This window comes from Ailuropoda melanoleuca, chromosome 1 (assembly GCF_002007445.2).
Source record: "Ailuropoda melanoleuca isolate Jingjing chromosome 1, ASM200744v2, whole genome shotgun sequence".
NCBI lineage: Eukaryota > Metazoa > Chordata > Mammalia > Carnivora > Ursidae > Ailuropoda > Ailuropoda melanoleuca.
In genome coordinates, this window is record NC_048218.1 from 55,391,754 (window position 1) to 55,419,623 (window position 27,870).

Here is a 27,870-nt window from a genome sequence, read left to right on the forward strand (position 1 = left end):
GGCCTGGGGCGCCTCCCCAGCGCCGCCCCGCCCCGCCCGCCGCCCGAGGTCGGCCCCGCCGCGCCCGCGGGGGGCGGAGTGCAAGCCCGTCGGGAGGCCGCTCTGGACTCTGCAACCCTTGCGTGTGTGCGCCCTGCTTCCCGCGGGCCGCTCAGCGCTCCTTCGCCCGTCCATGGAAGAGGGCAGATCCCCATCGCCGGGGGAAGACCTGGAGCTCTTGACGCTCGGGGGGCAGCCCGAGGAGCAGAAGCCTTTCAATGGAACCGTCCAGGTTATCCCTCTTTCGGTCGAGGAGGAGCCCCTCCCCGCCCAGGTAAGGCCTGCTTGGCGCTGCGGGCGGTGTCCGAGCGCACTCTGAGCCGGGCTGCCGGCCAGGACCCGGGCCTGGCACCCTCAAAGTTGCGGGGTTCCAGCCAACTCTCCTGGCGTCGCAGACGCGGAGCGCTGGTGCGCCGTGGAATCTTCAGAATGGAGCGGACACCGGAGCGCGCTCCCGCCTGAGCCCGACAGAGCCCCTGCGACCCCTCCGATCCCTCTGACCCCCACGGAACTTGAGGAACCGTGCCGTGGAGGTGTGTGGCTCTTCTCTTCAGAGAGAATTCCCAGGGTTAGAGGTGGTTTTAAAAAGTCCTGTAACTTTCAATTAAGTATTTTCCTTTTCAAGCAGGGAGAAAGAACTAGAGTGATAGGTGGAGTCTTCTCTCTTCAGAATCACCTTGCCTTAGCTTTACTGCCTTGCCATTTCCACCCACCCTCCACCCTCCCAACACTTACCCACTGCCCATCCATCCCCTGTCATGCTTCACACCCCCAGACACACACTGTCTGTCCTTTACTGATCTGGCCATTTGATTTGGTAGGTTTTAAAAGAGACCGGGAGAGGCGAGTGAATTTGTCTGCTCAGTTGATGGGAAGTAATTTCAGTTTTTGTCCGAAAGAACTAGACTATGCCTCATTTGCTTTCCCTCCTCTCAATCTCTAAAGGAAGCCATGGTGGGGTTTAGGCTGAGCTCTTTTCTGATCCAGCCCTGGCAGTGATGGGAACATTATTCATTCTCATCAAATGCTTGTAAAACAGCAGAGACTTTGAATTCACAGCCATCTACCTTCTGATTAACCCTTAAGACTGGCTTGAGGTTTACAGGGTGCTTGGAGCTCCCCATATATATGGCTCCAACCTGATCTTTCTAGGTCCCATTTCTCCACTCCCCTCCCTTTGACTCTTGAACCTGCTGATTTCAGGGATAAGCAAGGACATCAAAAAGGGGAAAGCATTGCTTTTGCCTCTGCATCGATTCCTGGAAACGCTGTAAAGTCTGCTCTTCTAAGGACGTATAGGTACCCTGAAGAGTGATTTGGGACTTTATGTTTGAGAGAAATATGACCACCACAGAATAATGAAGGTTGGAGGAAGATGGTCTGTTTCCTGTGCATTGGCCACAGCGGTGGGCTTGCTATGTCAGTCCTCCAAGGCAGGGTCTAGGAATGGATTCAGGAGTACTTGCTTCATGTCAGGTAGACCCAGGACATACCAAGGACTCCTGGGACTCAATTCAGAGATAGGTGTTTTGGTGAGAGTTTCAACACTAAAAGGTGTGCCCTGCGGCAAGGTACTAAGGTCTTTATGTTCCCAGCAGTCAACTGGTCATGTGGTGTGGTTAACCCGGCTTCTCTAGGAGGCCTGGGATGCCTTGCTGAAAACAGATGAGTAGAAGAACATGCCACACGCATGTAGGCCATCAGTATAATTGTGTAGTACCGACCCAGGAGAGATGGCTCCTTCGTGTTCTAATTACTGCCTCGTCTGCCAGCTGTGCACTGATAGCCTAGACCTCCTTGTGAATTAGTTTTGTAGATCGCCAAATAGGAAAAGCTATGGGGAGTAACAGAATGGCGTGAAGGTGAAGGGTATGTGAGCACTTGGAGGGTTTTCAAATATTTGAACAGGAAACATTTAAAAAGAGAAAAAAATCCTCATCTAATGTGTTAGTCGTTCTCTTTGGTTACATAGAATAAGTTGAAGTGTATTTAATTTTTTTAAAGGATTTATTTATTTATTTATCTATTTATTTATTGAGAGAACATGTGCACCCACAAATAGGGGGAGGGGCAGAGGGAGAGGGAGAGGGAGAATCTCAAGCAGGCTCCACACTCAGTTTGGGACTGTTGGGAAGAAGATATCCCTTCTAATGGGTTACTTCCTAGTTGGAAGGCCTGATCTGGAAGAGTCTACAAAGGCAGTGGAAAGAATTTCTTTCCTTTGCTTGTTCTGGGCTTGGAGCTTGAGGGAAATTAGCCCTATTGCTATGCATTGTTCAGAATTTAGGACAAGAATCAACCGGATTTTCTGTGGGTGGATAAGTGGATTAAATCCCACAATGAGATTACAAAGTACAGATTTTCTTACCTGCTAAGAAAATTTTTCCAAATGTATATAATATCCGCTCTTAATAGAGCCAAAGAGAAGAAAAGCTTTTTGCATCTAAGAGAGAGAGAGTCCTGCCATTGTTGCAGGGCCTTAGGTCATGTATTTGGATCCCTATCTGAAGACGGATATGACTGTCTGGGGGCCTGTTCAGAGGAAAGCTACAAAAATTCTCCCGCCATATGACGCAATCATAGAATGTAAGATGCGGTTTGCAAAAATCACTGGAAAGCACCCTGTAGAAAAACCTGCCTGTGGCTTCTCCTTGTGACCTAGTATTTGGGCATGAGAGAAAGAAGATGCTAGTGAAGGAGGCAGTGTGTCTTTGTGACCCGGTTTTTAGGGGAGTTTCAGCAGGTGGCACACACCTGCCGTATCAGAGGCTCTTCACCCTCAGGGCACAGTGGAATCTCCTGGGGGAACTTCTAAAAAAGTACAAATTTCTTGGTTGATTCTAATGTGCAAAGAGCCGAGAAGCACTGTAATTTATTCTTGGGTTGGGAGTAAGCTGATGGACTACTTCCCAATGACTTCAAGTCTGTGAAGATTAATTTTGCAAAGGCTAGTGTCTCTCCCCCAGGGCTGATGGCAGGCAGTGAAGGGGCCAGGCTGTAGGTTGGCAGCTTTGGGCTGGACAGGAAGAGGCATTTCCTACAGGCGAGGGCTGTGCCCTTGCGAGGTGACTATCCCTAGGAAGTCAGAGTAATGGTCTCTTCATAGCACCAGGGTCCTGGTGTATTATTTCTAAGGGAAATCATAAGTGAAGGCACAAGAGGCCAAAGAGGTCCACTGACTCTCATTTTGCGGTTCATTTGAGACTCCAGCCCCTTTCATTTTGTACTAATCTTGTGGTCCTGGCTGCTTCTTGTAGAAGGACTGAAAGCGGCATGAGGCCATTTTGTTCGCAGGACCTCTGTAAGTAGGAAGATATGTTTCTGTTCCCTGGAAGGTTGAAGATTCCTTGTCCTGGGACTTCCCATGTGCCTTATCGGGCTCTTGGCTTTGGTGGCTGTGAAGCAGTTTTTAGTCTTCGGGTGGGGTGAGAGGTGGCTCTGTCCTTGGACTCCGGAAACACACCTACCTCAAGAGCATTTTCTTCTGTCCAGGTGTTCCCTTTATTGCTCCCCTCACACCCGACCAAAAGAGCCAGTATGAAGTATATTCAGGGGCTCTAGAATGTCAAATGACCTTTTTAAAAATTCTAGAACCTTCTACAGTGTATTAAGAGCCTTATACCTGAATGAGGCACAAACGTGAGATGTAAGAATGAGGAAGTTTAAGAACCACCGCTCCTTTTATCTGGTTTCAGTTTACCTTGGAAGATAGGCTGGTATCTGTTTATCTTTGAACATGAAACCAGACAAAGCAGGGACAAATGAGCTGTGTGGACAGCTCATGTTCTGGGGGATCTCTCCATGGGCGACTTGGCAGGGAGGCCTCCCCAAAAGGAGGGATCTGACCTGGCTCCTGAAGAGTGACAAGGCTTCAGAACAGAAGTCTCAATCCTGATAAAGCAACTGATTCACTCTGGGAGGCTCAAAATTACAGACTGGGGTGGGGGGTGGGGGCGCCTGGGTGGCTCAGTCGGTTAGGCGTCTGCCTTCAGCTCAGGTCATGATTTTAGGGTCCTGAGATGGAGCCCCACGTCGAGTCTGCTTCTCCCTCTGCCCCTGCTCCCTGCCGCTGCCCCAGCTCATGCTCTCTCTCTCCCTCAAATGAATAGATTTTAAAAAATGACAGGCTGGGGCCTACCCCCCAGTTTGGTCCCTCCTCTACAGTCTGGTCCGCTGTGCCCAGGTGGGGCCTAGGTGTGTGCGGTTGAAATTCCCCCTCTGCCCACGTGCAGCCAGGCTTGGGAACTTGTCACTGAGCGATGCTGAACGGTGGTCCTGAAGTGAACGACTTCCTCGTCTGGTGGCCCTCACCACAGCCACGAGGGGGAGGAAGTCAACCAGGTGTTGGCTCAGGAGCCCAGGAGTGCCTGCCACTGCTCTGCGGGACTGGGGAGCACGGCAGTGATGGCTCCCGTGGGTGGAGTTCCTACCGTTCGTGTGGCGCGGGGGCTTCGTGTCCGCGATGTCTCGTCTTTCCAGCGGCCCTGGGAGCCAGGTTTACGGCTTGACAGGTGAGGGCCGGGGCTGGTGAGCTTCAGCAGCTTGCTGAACGAGGCCGCCACCGCCTTCAGGTGTGGACGGGAATGGCGATAGGGAACCCCTTTCCCCCGTCGGAGGCCGTGCTGTCTGTGTGGGGATTCCCCAGCGGCCCAGTGGGCAGCAAGAGAAGAGTCGCGGACGCTGGTGGAGGCGGGGGTGGCCCGCGTGGAGGCCCCCCACGGCAGCCGGGCACGCTCGTGACCCGGAGCCCTGCACCGTGACGCGCGGGAGGGGCAGGGGACGAGAGGGGCCGGCTTTGCCGCGACCACAGCGCGTCCTGCCCTGCGCTCGGGCTGCGTCTTGGAGACCTGCTCCTGCGGGGCCCTTAGACTCACACGAAATGGTGTTGGCTCGATCAAGCATGGCGGTTGTGGCCTCCCTACACCCGCGGGGCCTCCTTCCTGGAGTCGCTCCCACGCTTCCTTTCACGTCCCTTCCCAGGCCCCGATGCCGTGGTACGGGGCTCGGCGGAGCCGCTGAGCTTGCCCTCGCCGGGCCCTCTCGGAGCCCCACGTCCTTTTCCTCTTCAACTTCAGCTCAGCTCGTGTGCTCCGAAACCTTTGCTAGGCCCCCAGCACCAGATGAAGTCCAGACTGCTCTGGCGGCACCGAAAACCCTCTGGAGGGCGCTCCAGCCTTTCACTGTCTCTCTGAACTCTCGGGGCTGGCCCCTGGAGCCCACATTGCGGGTCGAGGGTCCTGCCGGCCAGCTCCGCTCTGAATCAGCATTGAGGATGCTCTGTCCTGGGTTGGGAATGCCTTTCCCTGTCCATCCTTCAAAGTCCTGCTCCCCCCCCCACCTCAGAACCCCCAGGGTATTTTCTCCCTCACTTAAAAAAAAAAGATTTTATTTATTTATAGGGGATAGAAAGAGAGAGAAAGAGAGAGAACGAGCAGGGGGAGGGGCGGAGGGCGAGGGAGAAGTACACTCCCCGCTGATCAGGGAGCCAGACTCCCTGGGCTCCATCCCAGGACCCTGAGACCATGACCTGAGCCAAGGGCCTGAGCCACCCAGGCGCCCCTCCCTCACCTCTGTGTGAGGTTCCATTCTGCTTCTTTGTAAACCTGACTCCTCCGAGTGTAGCCCAGAGAGGGCAGGGTCCTGCTGCCTTCATTTCTATATCCCTGGCCATTCAGAAGTGCTTCTTGAAACCAGCGACTGCCTCACAGTGTCCCTCTGCTTTCCAGGCGAACAAAGAGAACCCTTGGAGCTCCTGTAATAAGAAATTGGTTGGAAAGTGCAAGCTGTGGATGGTCATCGCCTCGGTTTTCCTAGGTCTGGTTGTAATCATCATCGTAAGCTTATGTCTTATTGGAGGTAAGAGATTTGAACAGGACTAAGCTGGTGCATTTTACGAACTTACTTGTCTATGACTTACATTGATATGGAAGATGTGCTCATTGCTAGTTCATTAGCTATAATATGAATTTAAAACTGGCTTGGGATTGTTGGGTGGTAGCTATCCAAGGTTCTTTGTTTGTTTTATTTCATTTTCTGTTCGTTTAATAAGCTCTGAAAGAAGTATGGAGACCAGTGTTTTACTTTAACCTCTGCCCACTGGATCTTGATGACTCCTTAAGCTTTAGCTTACTTAAACACTAATTTATATTTTGTTGTATCTCTACACCTGCTTATTTGAAATTTTTTTCTTATCATTTGTTTCATAAAATAATTATTGTACTTCAACTGATATACCCAGTACATAATTATAATGATAAGTAATGAATAGCCCATTGGAAAACATCGTAAAAACGTTATAGAACCATGTATCTATATGCTGTCATTACTTTAAACTTATTTTAGAAATAACTTTATTATATTTGTGTTGTATGTTTACAAAACAAAAACTTACACGGCGCTAACTATATACTTTACATATATTATTTTATTTATTTATTTTTTAAAATTAAAAAAATTTTAGAGATTTTATTCATTTGAGAGAAAGAGAGAGAGAGAGAAGGAGCACAAACAGAGGGAGCAGCAGAGGGAGAGGGAGAAGCAGGCTCCCCGTGGAGCAGGGAGCCTGATGCAGAGCTTGATTCCAGGACCCTGGGATCATGACCTGAGCTGAAGGCAGACGCTTAACCCACTGAGCCACCCAGTCTCCCTTTATTTATTATTTATTATTAATAGGAAAATAATACATGTTCAATTACCCATAAAACCCATTAATATTTCACTGTATTTTCTTCTTTTTCTTACTTGCATTTTGAAATTAATTTGAGATCAGATTGTTTTTTATTATTTAACTTATTTTTCATTTTTTTTTAGAGATAGAGAAAGAGAGCTTGAGCCACGGTGGGGTGGGCAGTGGAGCAGTGGGAGAGGTAGAGAGAGAATCCTAATTTAAAAAAAAAATTCTATTTATTTATTTGCCAGAGAGAGAGAGAGAGCAGCAGGCTCTCTGCTGAGGAGGGATCCCAATGCGGAACTTGATCCCAGGACCCTGGGATCATGACCTGAGCCAAAGGTAGACACTTAAGCCAAAGGTAGACACTTAATCCACTGAGCCAGGCATGGAGCCCTTCATGGTGCTCCATCTCACCACCTGAGATCATGACCTGAGCTGAAATCAAGAGTCAGATGCTTAACTGACTGAGCCACCCACATGGCCTGATCAGATTGTTTTTTTTAATCATCTTGGGGCCTACCTTTAGGATTTTCAAAGCTATGTTGAGACCATTTTGCCAATTCACAATTATTTGTGAACACTTTTTAAAAATGACTGCATGATGTAGTCTTCCATACCATTTTAAAGCTTTTGAGGTAGTTGCTGATTTTTTATGATTATAGATATTAAGGTTTTCATGATGCATAAATATAGAATCCTCCAGTGGGCAGTCATTTCAGTTTTAAAACAAGAAAGAAGAATATTGTTTTTATCTGTTAGTGGGGGTGATTGCAGGGGCAGCGGGTGCTTTTCTGGAGTTGGGATACTCTTGAGGGTGATCTGATCTCTGTAAGGATTTGGATTGAATCAGATTCTTCTTAATAAACCCAATCTTGGATGAGGAGCCCCCGAATCTCTCCAGAAGGGGTCCTGGGAATTTTCTTCAGGAACTACATTTGCCCTTCATCTCCTGTTCCTTCTCCCAGCCTCTTCCTCTCCTGTCTCAAGGTGTGAAAGTCTCTAAAGGAATAGGGAAATTTGATGGCATATGCCAGCCTCCAGCATGTGTTTCTCAGGCAGGCGCCATGTTTGCTTAATTACTTAGGGCATTGTTGAGGTGGGATGGTGGTCCTTAGAGGCCACAGGCTGGTTTCGAGGTAGGGAGAAGTTGATAAGAAGTGCTACACCTCCTCCGGCCTGCTGAGGACAAGACTTTTGGTGTGAGCCTTCATGCCCCCTCTTCCCATCAACTCCCACACGTGGATGTCGAAACCGAAGTTGAGCCATGCGACCTTGTCCCGTCCGGATTAGGTGGTGCTGTCCTGCACATTGGCTAATCTGTCTGTTGGCCCTGGGGCCTATACCAGAGGATGATGCAGCAGGGGATAGTTGGGGTTCTAAAGCACAAGACCCAAGAGCTGTCTTCCATTCTCAGAAATCATCCTACCTCTTCAACTCCCCAACAGCAATCTGCAGAGCAAGGGATTCCCTTTCCTTCCATCGTGTCTCGAGGGACATGGGAGTTCATCAGATAGTATTGAGGGAAGAACTTTACAACACTTGTAGTGCAGTCTTCATTTTCAATGTGGTTATAATATTGTATTTCCAGATGTTAATGCTGTGAAGAGATTGGCACGCTTTCACATTCTTTTTAATCAGACAAATACTTGTACTTCACTTGACACCTCAGCCCTCAGGGGTTTGGGCCTTTGGGGAGAGTCATGGTAGGTGGTGTGGGACGGAGGAAATGCCGTGGGTGACAGTGTCAGGGACAGCGCTCCCCTCCTTGACCGTTCCAGCCTCCCCTGGAGCAGCTCTGTAGGTACTTCCGGGATGAGCGTAGGCAGTAATCGGCCGTTGCCTCGTTGCCGAGCCCCGTGATTGGAATCGAAGTCACAGAACCTCTGAGCACTGTGGGGAAAGCACTGCTGTCCGGAAAAGCACAGTGCTGGCGGAGTCCAGGGCTGCCCGTATTGCTGGCTTCGTTAAGAAGTGAGGTCCCTCAGGAGCTACCTTTGTCATTTGGTCTCCTGTCCCCGGGCCCTGTGGCCTGCAGACTGAGGCTCAGAGGCAGAGATGTGAATAACTGGAGCCGGAGAGCACACAGCTGTGGACAACGAATAGGTCCCGGCATAGAGGGGGTAACGAGTTGAGGAGGGGGCAATGGGGTACCCAGGGTGAGGTGTTCGGTGCAGAGGTATATCTTGGCACTGACATTGTTAAGAACTACCATCAACCAAGGTCTATTTTTATTATTGTTAATTTTCTACAGACTGTACACCCTTGATTGCCTGCATCTGGGGCGGGGGGGTGTCTCCTGCCACTTTGCCCTTGACATGCCATTGAAATGATGGCAACTTCAGGATCATGGCTCAGCTTAAGGCATTGAGCTGGGGCTGCATACACTGTGCAGGAGATGCGTGTGGTAGACAATGAAATCTTTTTAAAGCGGCCAATTTGGGAGCAGAGCCCAGGGAATCCTGTTGTGTCTGGAGGCTTGGTTTTGTCTCAGTTCTTCAGGGAAAAGGTAATGACGGATTCTCTTCTTCTCCCTAAAGAAGTATAAAGTCCTTGATGTAAATAAATGGTAAAAGGGGAAAAAAACCTTCCCCACTCTCTCTCTCAAAGTCATCTTCTTTCTGGATAATTTAGAAGATCAGTTAAGCATCTGCAGGGGTTCTGCTTTTTTCACCGAGTTGCCCCAGCCAAGGAGGGAGAGACTTGAGTAACACCCTACTTTTGAAATTCTTGTTGGAGTAGGCAAAGAATTTTAAATATTATAAAAGCCAAACTGTGACAAGTAGGTGGATACTTAGAGATACAATTTAAAGGTGATCAGATTTAGCATTCTAGGGACCCCTATGTGATATTATTCCCCAGCATTATGGATTTCTGCCTGACTTCTTTATTCTCTTTCCAAACAGGTGTTTCCTTGGGTAGGAACACTATCGTGCTGAGATGTAGGCACTTCAGAAGTGCCGTGTGTTGAATGGATTGTTTTGTCTTTGCATTGGGTGTAAGAGCCACAGTTTATGCTGTCACAGCGTGTTGGCAGGCGGACAGGTTGCACAAGGCAGTGCTCCCTGGTGTAGGGTGACTCATGGGAAAATCCTCGGCGAACAGCATTAGCAAGTTTATAAACTAGCAAGGTCCTTGGGGGCAGGAACTTAGTAGCAAATCGATAGGCCCTGTTCCTTGAAATTTCTTTCCCTTTTCCCCTGTTTCTCTTTCCCTCCAATCTCCTATGTTTCTCTACCTTCCCAGGACCACCCTCTTCACCTGTGCTCCCCAGAGGATCCTCCCCAGCTTCTCCTGACCTGTGGACCTTCAGATCTGTCCACCGTCTCGCTAAGCATCCTCAGGCTCTTCTCAGCTGGGGCCTCTTCAAATGTGCTGGCAATGTCGGTCCTTCAAAACTTTCTTCCATCAGAATCTTGCTACTTCATTTTAGGAATTTCTTTCTCTTTCTCTTTTTTTCACTGGCAGACTTCTAGAAACAGAGGTCTGCATTTGGATCTTGCCTCCTGCTCACTCCTAACCCATTAGTTCCAGGACCCTGGGGTCATGACCTGAGCAGAAAGCAGACACTTAATCGACTGAGCCACCCAGGCGCCCCATGACTTAAAATATATAACATAAAATGTGAAGGAAAACTTGTTGATTAAAGGGTTATTAGCATTTTTTCCCTTGTTTTGCAACAATTTCCTATACTTGGCAAGTTTTCAGCTATGAAGACATAACTTCATTATCGGACAAAGTAATGTCATGACTTACAACAAATAAGGGTGCGGGGATAATTCTCTGCGTTTGGGGTCCTCAGAGTCACTCCTAGATCCTGCAGTTTGCTGGGAGAGGTCATGGGACTCAGCATATAGTCATAGAGATGATTCTTGATGTGGGGAGCAAAGGCAAAAGGAGACGTAGATACAATTAAATTCCTTAAAACTTGCAGCCTGTTGACAACCACTTGACTCAGGCAGAGTAGGACATTCCTGCAGGAGCTCGGTCTTTAAGTAATGCCGTTCTAGAGGAAAAAACCCACCTAAACTTGACAATAGCTATGCGTCCAGGATCGTCCAGGATCCCGTAAGACCTCTTTAACATATGAAAATCCTTTTGGAAACTTCCTTTGTCTCTGTCCCTCCCAGCTTAAAAGTATGTAATCAATTGCTCGTCACAATCCCAGTACAGCTTTTTCTGCCCGTGGGTACTGCCCCTGTGCTTTAATAAAACCACTCTTTTTGCACCGAAAACCTATCAAGAATTCTTTCTTGACTGTTTCTCCCAGACCCCATGTCAAATCACATCACTTGTGCTTTATCATAGCAAAATGATACAAAGCAAAATCCAGGGGAAACCAGGCACAAACTTGAGGACACATTTAACTGCCTCAGCAATGAGATGTAACAACACGTGGAAGTGTTGTCTCCCGGGGAAGCTCGTCAGAGGCTCAGTGCCTAGGGTTTTACTGGGGTTGGTCCCCTGGGCGGCCGCTGCCTGGCACATGATAAAATTCCAGATCCCCAGAAGGCAAGGTGCTCAGCATAAGCCACATTGTTTCTACCAACAGCAGGTACCAACTGGGAAGGCGAGGTGGGAACCCTTCCCAGATCTAGGTTCGTGGAGGCCAGCCGGGGGCCAGCTTTGAGCCAGTCATCTCAGGCTCTGGGAACTGGGTTCCTCAAGTTCCCTTGCTCCTCATGCCTCCCAGGGACTAAGTATCAGGATTCTTACTTCTTTTCTCCTGCCTTCCCATCATACACTAAGGGCCTTTGCAAAGTCCGGCCAAAGAGGCTGCTTATGTCTGAAGCATGAGATCTGAGAGTCAAGTCTACGGCAAGGTGAGCACCTGGTTCCGCCACCCACGCCTTTCTCAGGGCCAGAGAGGTGGTTCCTGTGCCGGCCCAGCGGGGAGGCCGCCGGGATCCAGGGGAGCAGAGTTGGTACCATGAGTGCCAGCTTTTAGCTCCTGGCTCCCGACCTTGTGTGTTTTTCCTTTGGCTTTAACTGCTTAAAAATCAATTAGCTCACCGTCATTAGAGCACCAGCAGCCACACACAACTCACTGTGCCAGGAATGCAAGGCCCTCGGGCCCTGGGGCTCTGAGTGCAGTTTGGTTTCCCTTCTATAAACAGAGTGTGTGGGAAAAAAAAAAGTGTGTCCACATTTCTTTCCTGTGGGACAGACTACAGAGTGGCGGCTTCCTGCCCATCTTCTGTCTTCCTGGGAGATGTCAGGACATGGCCCACGGGCTCATGTCTCGTCCCCACTCTGTTTTGGTCTATGATGTCCCTTCCTCATCAGGGTCTCTGACAGCCTGGAATGGAGGTGATTCACTGAAGTTCCTTGCTCCCAGTCCCTGGCCCCCATCACCCATTGTTCACCCCCCAGACCCTGCCCAGCACCCGCCTCGACACCTGTGGACACAGCTAAAGCCGCGGGTTCTGTTCAACCAAGAAATTCACGTTCTTCCCACTCCCTTCCACTGGCTTTTCCCCTAGTTTGTGTTCAGTGGAGTCTGGGAGCTCTTACGGTGTAAAACAAACAATTTTTATCATAATGGAGGCCAGCCCCTGTCTCATCTGGTCTGGCCAAGAAGACAAAGCATTTCTGCTTGTATTTGCTTGCTGTGTCTGGGCTTACTCCTCGCTGGATGCTCCTTTTATAGCAGCCAGGGGAACAAATTATTTTTTTAAGCATGTGTTTACTTTACTTTTACTTTTTATCGCCCCCCTTTAGTAACTTACATCGATGAAGATGCAAATGAAATACTTGAGTTGTCGTCAAACAAAACCTTCTTGGTCATGCTGAAGGTTCCAGAGGAGTGCATTACGGAGAAGGAACTGCCTCACCTGCTCACGGAAAGGGTGATTATATCTTCAGAATCGTTTGCAGAGTTCTTAACATGAGACGGGGGGTTCTTCGAGGGGTTGGCATAGAGCTATCACGAAAGTAGCTTCAGGCTTGGATTCTTTGTCTGGATTTTGGCAGAAACTGAGGCTTAGAAGTGGATTTTCTATGGGGCAAAGCCTGAGGGAGGAGCCCTGCCCTCCAACGAAATGCGTCCTGGAGGACAGTGCTTGTCTCCTCACTGCGGTCTTACATTTGGTTCAAACTGTCGTGTCCAGGACATGCTAGACAGCATGCTGAGTGCTGGGCCACAGAGTCGGGGCCCTTGTGTCAGTGCCAGGAGAGGAAGCAGTTAAATAGAGAGTTCTAGAACAGTATGCTATGTTCTATCGGGGAGATGTGTAGAGAATATTTTGCAAGCACAAGGAGGGTCATCTAAATACCTGAGGTGTAGGTGGAAGCTTGGAGGGCCTCTTGCAGGAGGTGATACTCAGGATGAGTCTTGAAATATGAGATAGGAGTGTTCTCGATAATACTAGGGGATCTGCCCCGCAGTGTCCTGCTGCCTCTTGTGTACCGTGCCGTTGGGACTTGCAGGGGTGAGGCGTGAAGGTTTTCCTCCTCTTTGGTAAGGCACTGAAACATTTTCCTCTGCTTGTTGACATGGTCAGTTTTTTGAGTTAGCCCTTCTGGGTGGTGGTGGAGAAAAACTGGAGGCTGAGGGCTTAGTTAGAAGGAACTGCAGTCGTCCCGGTGATAGACGAGCGGGCCTTGACCCAGGGCATGGCAGGGCTGCGGCGGGCATGGGGGGGCGGTGTTGGTAGATAAGGAGATGTAAGAGAGATTTAAGAGGTCGTCTCACTCAGCGGGACTTTATGGCTGGTTGGATGTGGGGATGAGGGAGAATACGACTCCAGGCTCCTGGTTGGGTGGCCGAGGAGGTGGGTGGTGGCTTCATTGGTGGAGCAGGAAATGCAGGAGAATGTCCTTTGTGCAAGATGAGGGCATGCAGCCTCGCCATGAGGGCTGGTTGGGTTCACAGCCAGACCCAGAAAAGTATTTAGTAAGAGTCTAAGCGAGACCAGCCTGCCATCCGTTACGCCCTTCTCTGTGGCTGACGGGTGGCATGGTGGGAAGCACTTCATCTGACTTCCATCTGACCCCTAGGAGAGCTTCCACAGGAGGTGATTCTCTCTCGGTCACCCCAGCGTTAGCTTCTGGGCACCCAAGTGCATGTATTTGATTGTGCCTTTGGTCACAGGGGTTTGTGCTCTGGGGTGATTATCTGGGCTTCTCTTCCTCATTCTTTTCCTTGTTTAAATCTTATCTGCAAGCCCCCTTTCCTCTTTTTCTTTCACCTGCTTCCAGAGCAAGTTGCTGAGTGAGTGGCCTCTTGCCTTTTTCCTCGTGATTGTTTTTTTCTGCAAGGGGTTTTGCGTTTGCTGAGCAGAAATGAGATGAGTCAGCAACCACACATGTCACGTGTTACAGACCGAATTCTGTCTGTCGAAGGGTCGTGGGTGTTAATCATTCATCTTAGAGCTGTATCGCTTGCATAGAGCCAGACAGGAGCAGATCTGGGGGTATTTTTAGCTCATGCTGTGTAGTGGGGAAGGAGCCGGGACTGGCATGATCCCTGGGGCAAGTCCACAGGCCTGTTCGAGCTGCTTCCTTCTCTGATAAATGGAAATCACTATGCTCTCCCTGTATACCCACAGGTGCATATGAGATGCATATAAAGAACTCTGTAAAACTTTTTTTTTTTTAGAATGATCTGGTTTACAGATGATGAAAGGCACAGCGAGGTGAAAAAACTACTGCCCCCTGGTGTTCCAGTCAAATCTGTTCAGGAACAAAAGTGAGAACTTAGAGTTACTAGTCTTACTATCAGGTCAAGAGCCCCTTTCTTTCATTCACTCAGGCCAACTTCTAGAAGTTTCCGGATATAGAAGGTAAATGGGAGTGGATAGTGGAACACCATGTCCTTGTTTTTGTTTTATTGTTTTGCTTTTCTAAAACAGGTTTCCTAGGCCCTCCCTTATCCCACTGCCAGAATTTTCTTCTCTTCCCGCCGGGGCCCTTGCTCTGCTTAAGCCGGCCGGTGAGCTGCACCCTGTGTTACCCTGGCCCTGAGTGCTTGATGCCAGAATTAAAATGGCACGTCTGCTAACACGGGGAAGATACCTCCCTGGTCTTGAATTAGCGACTCTGCCCAACTCCAGTAGTCAGCTGCCCGGGCGCCTAGCTCAGTGAGCTCCCAGCCTGAGAGGCACAGCGTGGGATTCCAGAGCTAGGGGTGAGGAGCCCCCACTTCACTTCGTTGGGCCCATAGTAGTGTGGTCAACTGCTCCCAGGTATGTGAACATGTCCCAATGACAGCAGGGGACCGTGTCACCAAAAAGAATCAGAGTGGGCACTAACAGTGATCTGGTACACCATTCCAGCTTTTTTTTTTTTAAAGATTTTTAAAATTTATTTGACAGAGAGAGACAGCCAGCGAGAGAGGGAACACAATCAGGGGGACTGGGAGAGGAAGAAGCAGGCTCCCAGCAGAGGAGCCTGATGTGGGGCTCGATCCCAGAACGCTGGGATCATGCCCTGAGCCGAAGGCAGACGCTTAACGACTGTGCCACCCAGGCGCCCTACTATTCCAGCTCTTAACGTAAAATTTTGGCTTAAATTTTTTTCTGAGAGACGACTATGTGCAAAATAATAGTAGGCCCCAGGGATTAAAAAGGAAGGAGAGGAGAGCGGGAACAGAGAAGGTTGGAAGGAGATCACCCCTGACATAACACATTTATTTATGTGTGTGTGTGTGTGTACGTATATGTGTGTGCACTTGTATGTGTGTGAACGTGTGTGTGTGTGTTCGTGCATGTGGGTGCATGGATGTATGTATGTACATACTGTGTATGTGTATATATATGTGCGCATATGTATGCGTGTGAATATGTATGTGTGCATGTGTGTATGTGTGTGTATGTGCATGTGTGTGAATGGGTGTGTGCACGTATGTACTGTGTATGTGTGTATATATGTGCGCATATGTATGCGGGTGAATGTGTATGTGTGCATGTGTGTATGTGTGTGCATGTGTGTGAATGGGTGTGTGCACGTATGTACTGTGTATGTGTATGTATATGTGCGCGTATGTATGTGGGCGAATGTGTATGTGTGTATGTGTGTGCATGTGTGTGAATGGGTGTGTGCATGTATGTACTGTGTATGTGTGTGTATATGTGCGCGTATGTATGTGGGCGAATGTGTGTGTGTGCATGTGTGTGTATGTGTGTGCATCTGTGTGAATGTGTGTGTGTGTCTATGTGTGTATGTAAGGAAGTGCTTGGAAAAATAAAACCCCATCCATAGCATCCTCCTCCTCCTCCCTGTCGTTGGGAGCAGCCCTGTGACAGCCACTTTCTCATTCCTGCATGGGCCTGCTGGCCGCATTCTTTTCTCAAGGGCTCAAAAACTATAAGATGACTCAGTCATTTTTTTCCCAAAGTTCTTATCACTTTATGCTTCTTTCCTCTTTGATATTCAGGGCACTTTCTTTCTTGGTTTATCCTCAAATGTAAATGAAGTGGGTTTTAGTGTCTATAACCCCTGGGACTGGCTCCTTATGAGCAGAGTGACCTTGGGCAGGTTTTGTACCCTTTCTGCATGCTGTTTTCTTTATTAGTAAGAAGGGAAGGGGTGGTAATGCCTCTTATGTCAGGTTCTTATAAAGATCACAGCAAAAATACAAGATTGGAGGCGTACACATTGTGGATGCTCTGATCCCCTCTGCTCCTCTTGGAAGGGATTGAATGGTCACCAGGTGAATTAAGTGGGAGCATATTGTGAAATGGAGGCTCCTTGAGATTCTGTTCAGAATTGGGTGGGAGACAGAATGGGCAGAGCTCCCCTCAGGACACTCCTCTTTGGGGTGTGTCTGCTGCGTGCTGCTGGGTGAGGTGAGTGGGCACTGAGCTGTAATGGGTACAGCTGGGCCGCTCACCTCAGGGTGCTGTCGGATGCCACTGAACCTTCCAGGAAAACGTCAAGGCTGACTTCAGGCTGGGCAGGAGTGCGCCTGACCGTGGGCTCACTCCAGCCCCAGAGCTGGGTCCATGGTAGAGAGTGTCGCCAGATCCCAGGGCAGTCCTCCCGACTGATGCTAGAACCTGTCTGCCAAAGACCAAGGCATTTAACCTTCAAATGCCAACTTCACAAAAGTGCAATGTATGTACCTTCAGCTACCTGTCCTCAAGTCCTGCTAGGCTAGGATTCCCATCTCTGAAACAAGACGAGAAGGCCAATCAATGACAATGACAATAAGATATTGATAACATAAAAGCAGCTAGTGTCCAGAATATCCACAAATCCTTCAGATACAGAAGATACAGATACAGCCAAGAAATAGACAACCCATGAGAAAAACAGGAAACCAAGAGGCAAATCAAAGGTGAAAAATCTCACAGGAGTTCATAAACACACCTGAGAAGATACTCAATCTTTTACCTGTCTCAATCTATTACCACTAGTAATAATGCAGATTGAAACAGTGTAAAACAATTTTATACCCCTTAGATTGGCAATAATTTTTAAAAGTCTGGTAACACCAAGTGCCAGCAAGGCTGTGGGAAGTGGAACACTGGAAGTGCTGAGATGGAGAGCAATTCGGCAAGATTTAGGTGGGCTGGAGACGCACCCACCCTTGGACCCAGCAACTCCGTGTTTCTGCGCATACTCAAGGGAAACTTTTACACGTCCCAGAAGAGAGGCACAGAAATGTTCCAGGAAGATTACTTGGGTGGAGTTTGTGATAAGAGAAAATTGCGAACGCTGCACATCACCAGCATAGGGGAACGGACAAGTTGGTGTGATCATTTCATGGGATCTCTGCGGGAGTTAGGAGTCAGCCCGAATGACCTCCATCTCTATGTACCATGATGGGTAAATACCGAATGTAATTTTGGGTGAAAAACAAGCAAGTCTCAGAAGACCACGTAGAATATGGCACCTTTTATTTGAATAAAAGAACAAACCATGAATTGTTATGATTACACAAGGAAGTAATTATAAAAACCTGCGTGAAAAGGTTACATGCCAACTTCAGGACAATGGTTAGTGTCGAGGGCGAGAGGGAGAAAAAATAGGAAAAAGAGTGTGTAGGAGTAGCTTCGGCTTTGTTTCGCTTCTTCGAGTGAAGGGCTGAACTAACTACCGTAGAAGGTGTAGGTGTGAAACCTGGTGGTGGGCATACAGGTGTCATTTTGGTGTGTGAGTGCAGTCTTCGATGCATAAAGTAAGAACTCCGCAATCAGAGACCAGCCCCGCTGGGAAAGTGCTGTACCAGGGGCTTCCATGGCCGTGTCTCCTTACAACGAAGCTCTGAAGAAAGGAGACAGTAAGCCCTTGTCCGGTGGCATGATGGGTCCTGAGTGGCCTGTTCTGCCGCCTTCCCAGCCGCTTCAGTGTCGTCTCCTTCCCAGGGTCCTCGGGGTCCGTGTGGGCTCTGGCTGCTGACCACGCTCGCTGTGAAGGCCACAGGTGTCCGCACGACATGGGAGAGATGTTGAAAATCCCAGCCTGGCCACCTGCTCCTTACAAATGAGGTTTTTTTAAATGAGCCTTGAGTTTTGGGTGGGGAGCGAGGCCCACATCTTCCTATTTCTCGATGCACAGCCTCTGGATAAGTGAATTCCGAGCGAGCCGAGACTCTCTGTCTACCAGGAGCTTTGCTTTGTCGGGTGGTACGCAGTACGATCCGTCTGTAGTGCGTGTGCCTGTTTGACTGGTTCCTGTTCGTTTCAGCTCACATACGTGTACACTTCGTCCCCGTCGCTGAGTCGTTATTTTACTTCAGTGGAAATGACGGACTTCAGGTAAGAATGTGGAGCCTTCTGTGTTGGCCTCTTTCTCTGGGAAGCGACACCCATCACCATTTATCTAGAAGGACCTTTGAGTCTCAAAGCACAAAGGGAACCGATGATAGAATCACAGACTGTTGGCTTTGGAAGGGTCTTTGGACACCCACTAGCTCAACTCCCTGATCTTCCAGAGGAGCAACGTGAAGGCCAGATTAATTATATGCCTCAACGAGGTCACACGGCGGAGAGGAAAAGCCAGTCCTGGTAAACCATTCCTTTGTAACACATATCCTCAAATAAGCTAGGGGTAGGACTAGAAGTAGATCTCAGAGGCGCTGGGTGGCTCTGTCAGTTAGGCGTCTGACTCTTCATCTCAGCTCAGGTCTCGATCATCTTGATCTCAGGGTCATGAATTCGAGCCCCACATTGGGCTCTGCACTGGGCATAGAGCCTACTTAAAAAGAAAAAACCAGATCTCAGGTAGTGATGTGCTATAAATGATATAATCCATATACTAGCTTTTGCTTTTGAGGAACATAATTAATGAAGGAGTTCATGCTCCTTGTATAATATTAAAAATATAAAGACATGTCATACAGGAAAAGTTTACCTTCTCCCTTCCACCCCAGCCTACTACCTTGGATTTTGCACGTTCCAGTCAATTCCATACACATAGTACATTTCATTCCCTTCTACTGAATGGACTGCCATCAGTGGTTTGGTGTGATTTCTTCTATACATGTATTTACCACATATTCTTCATATACTAAACATGTATAGCTTATACATACACATATGTTTTTCTTTTTACATCTCTTAATCTTAAATATTTTGTTTCTGTCTACAGGACTTAGATGAAAAGGGTATGTGTGTAGAAGGGTCATTTAATTGTCTTTTTATATTGTTAGGAGAAGATTTACATGACAAAGCTATATTATCTACTATTCCTAAGATACCTCTGGACTGTGACCGTCACAGATAGTATTGTGTTGAAATCCCCCCTCTGAAACTATACATTTCCCAGACCGTAATCTTCATACACCTTGGAGAGAAGCCTGCAAAGCAGGTGGTAGCATCGTGAGATGGGAACAAAAGGGACCTGGAGTCTGAAACCGCCTGCCCTGGTGGGGTTGCCTTGGCAACGACACTCTTCCTCCTTCTTTATGGACCCCCCACCGTCTGTGTTACCTTATGGTGACATCTCTGACATTGCTCATTCTAATCACAAATTCCTGGTATTAAAATGCCAGTAGAAAAGCCCAACACATTTTCCTCCATGTACTTGCCCCAACTTGCAATTTCAAGACAGAGCTGAGAAAGGAAAGACATTCAACCGGAAGGGTCTTTCCAAGGATCCAGCCCCATATTATGGGTCTAGAGAAGGTGGGATTGCATAATGGGTTGGGGTTGGCATTGGGGGAAAAAAAACATCAAAGTTGAGTCAAGGGACGCCTGAGTAGCGCAGTCGTTAAGCGTCTGCCTTCGCCTCAGGGCATGATCCTGGCATTCTGGGATCAAGTCCCACATCGGGCTCCTCCACTGGGAGCCTGCTTCTTCCTCTCCCTCTCCCCCTGCTTGTGTTCCCTCTCTCACTGGCTGTCTCTCTGTCACATAAATAAATAAAATCTTTAAAAAAAAAAAAAGAAAGTTGAATCAAACTTGGCTAGAAATCTGAGGACTTAATGTTAGAGAATTTGTTTTTTACGATATTTGAAAGAAATCCAAGGGTTTTAGGATTTGGGATAGAGGAGCTTGTACAGGAAGCATTTTTGTTTCATGTTAAGAGGTGCAGGCAGAGTTTTAACAATGTTGAGTTGAGGAACAAGCAGTTGCCCCCTAAAATGTGCTACCGCTAACGGGCAGGAGGCAGCCAGACCCCTGGCCACCGGGTTTGTGTCCCCAGGGGATACTGACCTCGGTCCTGCCCCGGCCATACCCTTACAGGAACCTGTGAAAATGCCCGTTGGTTTATCAGCTTCTGGCCCACTGTAATGCTGGGCAGCCGAGGCAAAGCCTGCAGGGTTCTCTGTTTTCCTGGGAATCCCTCCTTGCCCCCTCAAAATCTAGCTGTAATGTAAACTCCCCTGGTGGGTGATCGGACACGGTGGGACTAGGTTGGGCTAGCGGGACCGAGGCAGGGCAACCTCTCTTTCACCTTCTGGCCTGTCTTCTGGAAGTCAGCCTCTGGTCATTTCCATAAGCCAGCCTGAGTCCTTGCCCACCTGTGGCAGCGCAGGGTGGCTGAGCGTCTACACGTTGACCATGGATAGCCATAATTGGAAGGTGGAGCCCAGGGAACAAATAAGGACACCTGCAAACTTGTGTCGCCGGCTAAGAGTGTGAACGTGCATTTTCCAGCCTGCCTGTAGCAGCATTCATAACACGAGAGTTTCTCCAGAGTCTTGATGGTATATTGTTCATTTAAACGCAGGGTTTGGCACAAGTCTCGGCTGGCTGTTGCAGAGTTCATCAACGGCCACACTAGTGCAAGAATACGGGCCTATGTGACCTCTGGCCACAAGAGGGAGCTCGTTCCCTGTCCTTAGCAGGGACAGCGGTCTGCTTCTGGCTCCTTGGGAGTGTGTCCAGTTGGTAAAAAAACTGCTACAAGGGGAGTCTCAGATGTGGCCGCCTCTTAATTATTTTATTGCTGGCTCTTAATCTGGGCCTTCTCGAACCAAAGTAACAGGATTACTTTGAAACACCTAAATGTTGAGCAAGCATTTAACGAGCAGTATAAGCTACTAATTAACTGAAGCTAGCCCTATGATTATTTTTATTTTGGAAACGGAAAAATATGTTCTGGGAAGATAAAAACTCCTTTTCCTTAGGTCCCTTTAGTGAGAGTTGCAAAGCTGGGAGCCTCGGGAGGTGGAAATGGGACAGAACAAGTTTCTCTCTCTAGAGACAAACCAGGGCAGTCTGTGGGAGTTCAGGAGTTCTGCAACCAGCGGGTGACAGGGAGCTCTGCGTCCTACCTTAAACACCGTATGGGTTAAGGTATGAACTTGTTAAACCCCAGAGCTCTGATGGTCACTTGTCCGGGCAGGGTGAGGGTGGATGGAGTGTGGGAACGTGGAGCAGGGAATACAGGAGGAGAACATGGCTTCCCTGTCCCCAGGGGGTAAAAGGCTGGCCTTGGGGCCAAAGGTGGGCCAGCCTTGGATCTTCCTTGACAATAGCTGGGTCATGATTCCCCCTTCAGTGGCCTCTCCCAGTGGACTCCTAGAGGATGGGTTTTAGGTGGAAGGAAGAGGTTAGGGTCACCTCAGCGCTTTGTGACGAAACCATGGAAGAGGGTACTTCTAGACCAGTGTGCCCTTTTCGGTTTTGTCCTGGAAGAACATGAGGAACTACAGATATGGTCCCACTAACGTTCATTTCCTGAGTTGCAGTGGGATTCCGTTGACACAGGTTGCTGTCTCTGTGCCTTTCAGCGGTGAAAATGCCACCATAGCCTACGAGCTGCGGTTCGGGGTTCCTTCAGAAGACGACGGTTTTATGAGGTACATGATGAGTGAGGAGTTGGTGCGGGGCGTGTTACTACAGCATCTGCACGAGCAGGGAGTGTCTGGCTGTGAGGCTGTGGGACGGGACCCAGCGTCCCTCTGGCTGTACGGTAAGTGGGGGGCAGCAGGAGGGCAGAGGGGTGGCGGCGTCGGCAGGCGAGCCGGGCGGAGGGCAGCCAGCTGGGGTCTGCCTTCCGCGCTGCTGACGTTCGCGCCGTGCGGGGTACAGGTCTCTGCCCTCCACGAGCAGACGCGGGTAGCGGGGAAAGCACAATTAAATTGTAAAGATGAGGACGGCTAAATGCCTCCTTGTTGTCCTTCGCCCACATTCGAAGCCCCGGATCCCACTTCACAATATTATTCGTAAGCTCCTCGGAAAGGCTGAGGTTTCCCCAGAGAAGTAAGTGTGGAATTTGGAACGAATAACACAGCCACATTGTGGACAGATGATCCCATCATGGGGAACCGATCTCTTTTTCTGTCGAAGGCCACTGAGTGTATTACACTAATAGAGGGGCAGAACAAGGCAGAGACGTCTCTTTCTTTAGAAAGGTATGATAAACTTACTCTTCGGCTTTTGAAACCAAGAGTGCAGTGAGCAAATTGGCCTGTTATTTAATAGGCCTGGAAGACAGCCTGCTTGTCAGAACCTGAGAACTTTTACGATTTTGCACAAACCTGGTGAGAAGCCTTGGAGAGGTGCCTCCCTTGCGTCTGCACGAGGACTGTGGCGGGGCCTCTGGTCTCACGTCCCACTCTGATCCCTCGCTGGGAGAGGCAGGGCTCCTGGTCGCCCCCGACGCCGGCCGTCTCTGGTATTCCACCCCCCACGATCCACCAGAAGTACTTTCGCACGCTCGTAGTAGTGAGTACTAGCTGAATGAATGGAAAAGGCAGCTCAGCAGACGGGTTAGCGGCAGGCGCAGTGCCAGCCGGCCTAGCGTCAGAAGATAGAACCGAGAGATGATAAAGCGCCCGTTACCACATAGTATGAGAAGGGGCGTTTATTATAATGACGCATCTCTGTGATGACGGGAAGTGAAGTGAAAGTAGGCTGATCCTTGTCTAAGAAGGCAAAGAGTTTTATATGAAGGAGTTCTGAAAGCTTTCTTTTTCCCAAATAAATAGAAAGGATGATGTTCAGAAGGCCAGATCTTAGCTCGCTGGAACTGAATGGTTTCCTCACGGAGCATCTGAATAAATTGTGTCTGTGGGCCAGACGGAGGGCATACATGTGGAGAGTGAAGAGGTTATCCCCCCCTCTACAGGAATTTTAGGAAGAAAGAAAAGAAAGCCCCCTCTGTACTATGCTGGTTACCAGCTTTTTCCAAATGTAGGCAAAGAAGGTAGAGGAGGACGGTGAGAAAAAGTTGAGAAAATTATGGGTTGGGAAGGCCATGCAGAGTAAGGCAAAGGGCAGGTGGCCTGTGAGCCTGGGGAGAGCTTGAGCAGACCTTGAGCAGACCTTGAGCAGACAGCCTTGGAGACGTTTGCCCCGGGCCAGACTCTGCATTGGGCCTCATGGTTGCAGCTGGGAGCTAAGCAGGAGATTGTACTGTTCCTCTGAGACATTTCTGTTGCGGGGAAGAGGGTGCTTCTGTGACCCCACGTCCACTTTCCAGAGCATGCATGTGCAGCATTTGAGCCATTTGATATTTTCAGGAATGTGAGTATCAGTCAAATGGAAGAGGACACAGTGACCATTAGTAAGTGAGGAAGGAAGAAGAGAGACCCAGAAAAGGCAGGCAGGCCAAGGGAGGGGACAAGCTCAGGCAGAGATAGGCAGAGGCCCCTGGGAGGGGCCCAGTGAGACCCCGTGTGTTCTTAGGCCACTTTTCCATGTTCACATGCACTGTGGGCCTGAGGGTTAAACCGCCCCTCCCATGACCCCCTGTGATCATCTGGGCAATTCGTGGTAAGCTGGGCAGCTGGTTTCCTGCAGAGATCATGTTCTAATTCTGAAAAGAACAGGCACTTTGTTGTTGTTGTTGTTGTTGTTTTTCAAATTTTAGTAGTTAACCAGTCAGTATTGGTTTCAGGAGTCGAAGTCAGTGATTCATCCTTTATATACAACACCCAGTGCCCATCAAAAGTGCCCTCCTGAAGACCCATCACCCACCTAGCCCATCCCCCACCCACCCCCTCCATCAACACTCAGTTTGTTCTCTATCATTAAGAGTCTCTTACGGTTTGCTTCCCTCTCTCCTTTTTTCCCTCCTTCCCATATGTTCATCTGTTTTCTTTCTTAAATTCCGCCTATGAGTGAGATCATATGGTATTTATCTTTCTCTGACTGACATATTTCACTTACCATTATACTCCCTAGCTCCAGCCACATCATTACAAATGACAAGATTTCATTCTTTTTGATGGCTGAGTAATATTCCATTGTTTGTGTATATACTTATATACATTTGGACTGTCTCCATAGTTTGGCTGCTGTTGATAACGAAGGAGCAATGACTTAAAAATTCTCTTTTCCACGTAATGAGAACTTTTAAGATTGACTGTCTTAGCAACTTGCAGACGCGCCCTACAGCAGTGGTTCCTGCCGCCATCGTGCTGTACATGACATCCACAGCACTTATTTATTGTATAACTGGAAATTTGTGCCTTTGACCACCTTCCCCCAGTCCCCCCTCCCCCTGCCCTGCAACCAGTCCAGTCTCTTTTCCTATGAGTTTGTTTTTTCTAGATTGCACACGTGAGATCATGCAACAATTGTCTTTCTCTGTCGGACTGATTTCATGCAGCATCATGCCCTCGAGGTTCAGGGAATTGTTTTAATAGATCTCACCTCCCCCTTCCCCTGTTTTTGGGCTACTTCACCTTATGGATGTTTGGGGGCCCGGGGATGAGGAGGGAAGTCTGTTTCACAGATACGAGTTATTATAGACGTCTTGACCTGAGTTAGTTATTTTGTACTGTTTTCTCATATGGGAAGGAGTCAGCTAGTAGACTGAGAAACAAAGGCACAGATAAGATTTATGTGAGCAAAAAGAGGAAAAACCCATAGGCGGTGAGAACAGTGACCCTTGTTTGCACATTTTTGGGGTAAACCAATGAACCGGGCGCTGGCAGAGCCTGTGTGTGCGTTCTGTCTTTGAAAGGACTGCTTGGTACCAGCGAAAATCATCTGGGTTGTTTACAGACCCCCCCAGGAAACTTGGACGTTTAGCTAAGGAGCACTAATTCTCAAGTGGGGGAGACTTGGCGCCCCTACCGCACCCCCGGGTATGGGGCGATGACAGGAGACATTTGTAGTTGTCAAGACTGGGTGTGTACGTGAGATGCTAGCTTCTCGTGGGTGGAGAGCAGGGCTGCTTTGCATGTCATACAATGCACAGGACGGCTCTCTACGACACAGAATGACCCAGCCCATGATGTCAGCCGCCGGGGCCCTGTGGTAGAGCATGGGCTGTCTGTGTGGTGTCCCCACGTCCTCGCGCAGACGTCTCCTCCTCGGTCGGGCCAGGTCCTCACCCTTTCCCTCAGCAGACTTTCTCATGAGCTGCTGTAACATTTTAACTGAAAATTTAGAGGTTAGTAGTAAGATTATGAAGGACTGAATATTTAAATGTCCTCGGCACCCAACAGGCCTCATCTAAATGTTATTTATCATGAATTATGCCAAAACAAGTGAACTATGTGTTATTTGCTTTTTGAAAGGCGTTCAGAGGTGTGTATGTGTGTGTGTGTATTGACTGAAAAGAAAACTTCCTCTGTTTAAGGAATCTACAGGCATTTCAATTTTATAGCAGAGTTTATATTCAAACCCAATGAAGTAAAATGAAAGCATCAATCTTTAAAATAATCATGATTTTTAAAAAGTAGTGACTTCCGCTTGTCTGTGTTCACTTTTCAGAATGAAGGGGAGGCTGTCAGTCTGTATCTGAAGGCAGCATTCCACCGAGTTTGGGGATGAGAGAATTCACTTTGTTTTCCAGAGAAGATCCTTCAAATTACCATGGAAGGCCTGGCGATGCCCGAAGGGGTGGAGACGGTCCTTCTTCTCCTGATTCTGCATTTATGAAGTCTGGGCTCTGTGTCCAGCAGAACAGCCCCTGTGAGCTACCCCCGCAGGGTCTGGTCTTGGCAAAGGCAGGAAGCCAGATGGAGCGAGGGGGACGGGGTAGGTGGGTGGCCCCTGCTATTCTTGGAGCACCAGTTGCCTCCACCCACAGGTGCACGCTTTCTCTTTCGTGCAAAGGTGACCTTTCAGGCGGGATCCCGTCAGCCTGTGCTGGTGGAAAGAGCGGGCAGGCTGGAGGCGAGGGGCAACTGAGCCAACTGCTCGCTGAAGTCCTCCTCCCACCCCCCCACTGCCGTCGTGTACTTGATCAACCTCTTCGCAAGACTGCGGGGAGGGCACTTTACCGGACCAAAGCGGCAAAGTCCTGGCTCCAGTCCCATGAGCTGCAGGGGCCTGTCTTCGCAGACCAGCCCCAGCGTGTCACGCGGCGTTACCGGGTCGTGCAGCTACCGGAGAGGACGCGTGCTTCTTGTTGCGCATCTCCTCCTTGCTCCGGGGACTCCTGAACACGCTTCGGAAACGTGGGTCCCTGTGTGTGTTGAGTTTTGAACACAGCTGCTGTCTTTTGGGATGGTCTTTGCACTTAACAGTGTCTCAGATTCCATGAGAGGACCATTAAGGCTGCTAGCCACGCACGCTGGCCCGTGCGGCTAGCCTTCCTCTAAAACCCCGTGTCTTCAGCCATTGATTGTGTATCTTATCGAAGAGGGTTCGAAACAGGAAGAACCACTCTCTGTTTGAAATAAACTGTTGGGGGCTTGATGCCAGTTCATTAGCAGGCTGGGTGGAATGTCAGCGACTAGCGCTGACATCTGGGGACGCAGAATTGCCTAGCATGAGGAGACAGAGGGTTGTTTTGTTGGGAAAATTGTTTTGCTGGAAAGTTTCCGAGAGAGAGTGTTGTGGGCCTATCACGAGCATTTCTTAGCCCCGGGGCCGCAGTTAGATGGGCTGTGGGTGGACATCAGTATGAGCGGCTGCTGTGCCTGGTGATGTGCCCCAGTGTGAGTCTCGAGCCAGATTTGCCATGGCCTTTTTGTGATCCAGGACTCCGGGTAACGTGAATTTGCTTTCTTATTTAACTAGAGGATACGTTTATGTAACCTGGTGTCTCATTTTGAGGCCAGTTCCTCAAACTAGCCGAATAAGTGCATTTCCTTTCTTCCTCTTTATTTTTTACATGTCAAATGTAGAGTGTAGTGTGTGTGTACTTTTTAGAATGCAAGGAATAAATTTCACGGGGAAGATTTAAAACTGTTCACAATAAATTATGTTTGTGGGGACATTGCCACAGTCACATTCTTTCGCGGGTGTTGCGTCTCCGGGGCCATGATGGGGGCTGGCATTTTCTTGCCGTGAATGGTGCTGGAACTGATTTTTCATTTGCTGGGGGCAGTTTCCCCTTCTGAGTAAGACTGAGCTGGTTGGGCTGGTGTGGGCTAGGTCCTCCTCTGTGGCTGGGAGAGCCGGGAGGGGCCCTCTCTCCCCACTGCTTCCTTCCAGGGTGCTGTCCTGGCAGGTCCAGGTGTCTGAAGGGCCAGGTCTGGAAGGAAGGGCCGGGACCGTGGGCTTTTCCCTTCTCCTTTGGAAAGCACTAAGACACAACTATCTTGACCCCTTGCAAGTCATACAGAAGACTTTCCATAGGTTTGACTCTGGCTTCAGTGGTGCGGGAAGAACTCAACTTTGTGAATAAAGTATTTTGGGGTGTCTGCAAAAAATGACACATATACACTGTTCTGCTATAGGAGATGAATTTATTGGTCATCACACATCTTCATGATAAGTGTAATGCCTGCTGCATACTAAGGTCTCACCAACTATCTGTGACCTCACTGAAGGATTTGAGAAGAGACACTGGTCTTTTCTGGAAGTCACTTAAATGCACACAGAAAGGGTACAGCCAGAGTAGTGGAGTGTGCCCCTTCTCCCATC

The 27,870-nt window shown here is 49.0% G+C and overlaps 1 protein-coding gene across 1 annotated transcript; it reads left to right on the forward strand.

Moving 5' to 3' along the window:
• C1H3orf52 (chromosome 1 C3orf52 homolog) lies at nt 1-27,266 on the forward strand. The gene is made up of 6 exons (XM_002917330.4): nt 1-313; nt 5,766-5,895; nt 12,428-12,555; nt 18,338-18,408; nt 21,831-22,012; nt 25,768-27,266. The coding sequence occupies exons 1-6, from the start codon at nt 173-175 to the stop codon at nt 25,770-25,772; spliced, it is 657 nt and encodes a 218-aa protein (XP_002917376.4). The 5' UTR covers nt 1-172; the 3' UTR covers nt 25,773-27,266.
• Nucleotides 27,267-27,870: the final 604 nt, after the last annotated feature.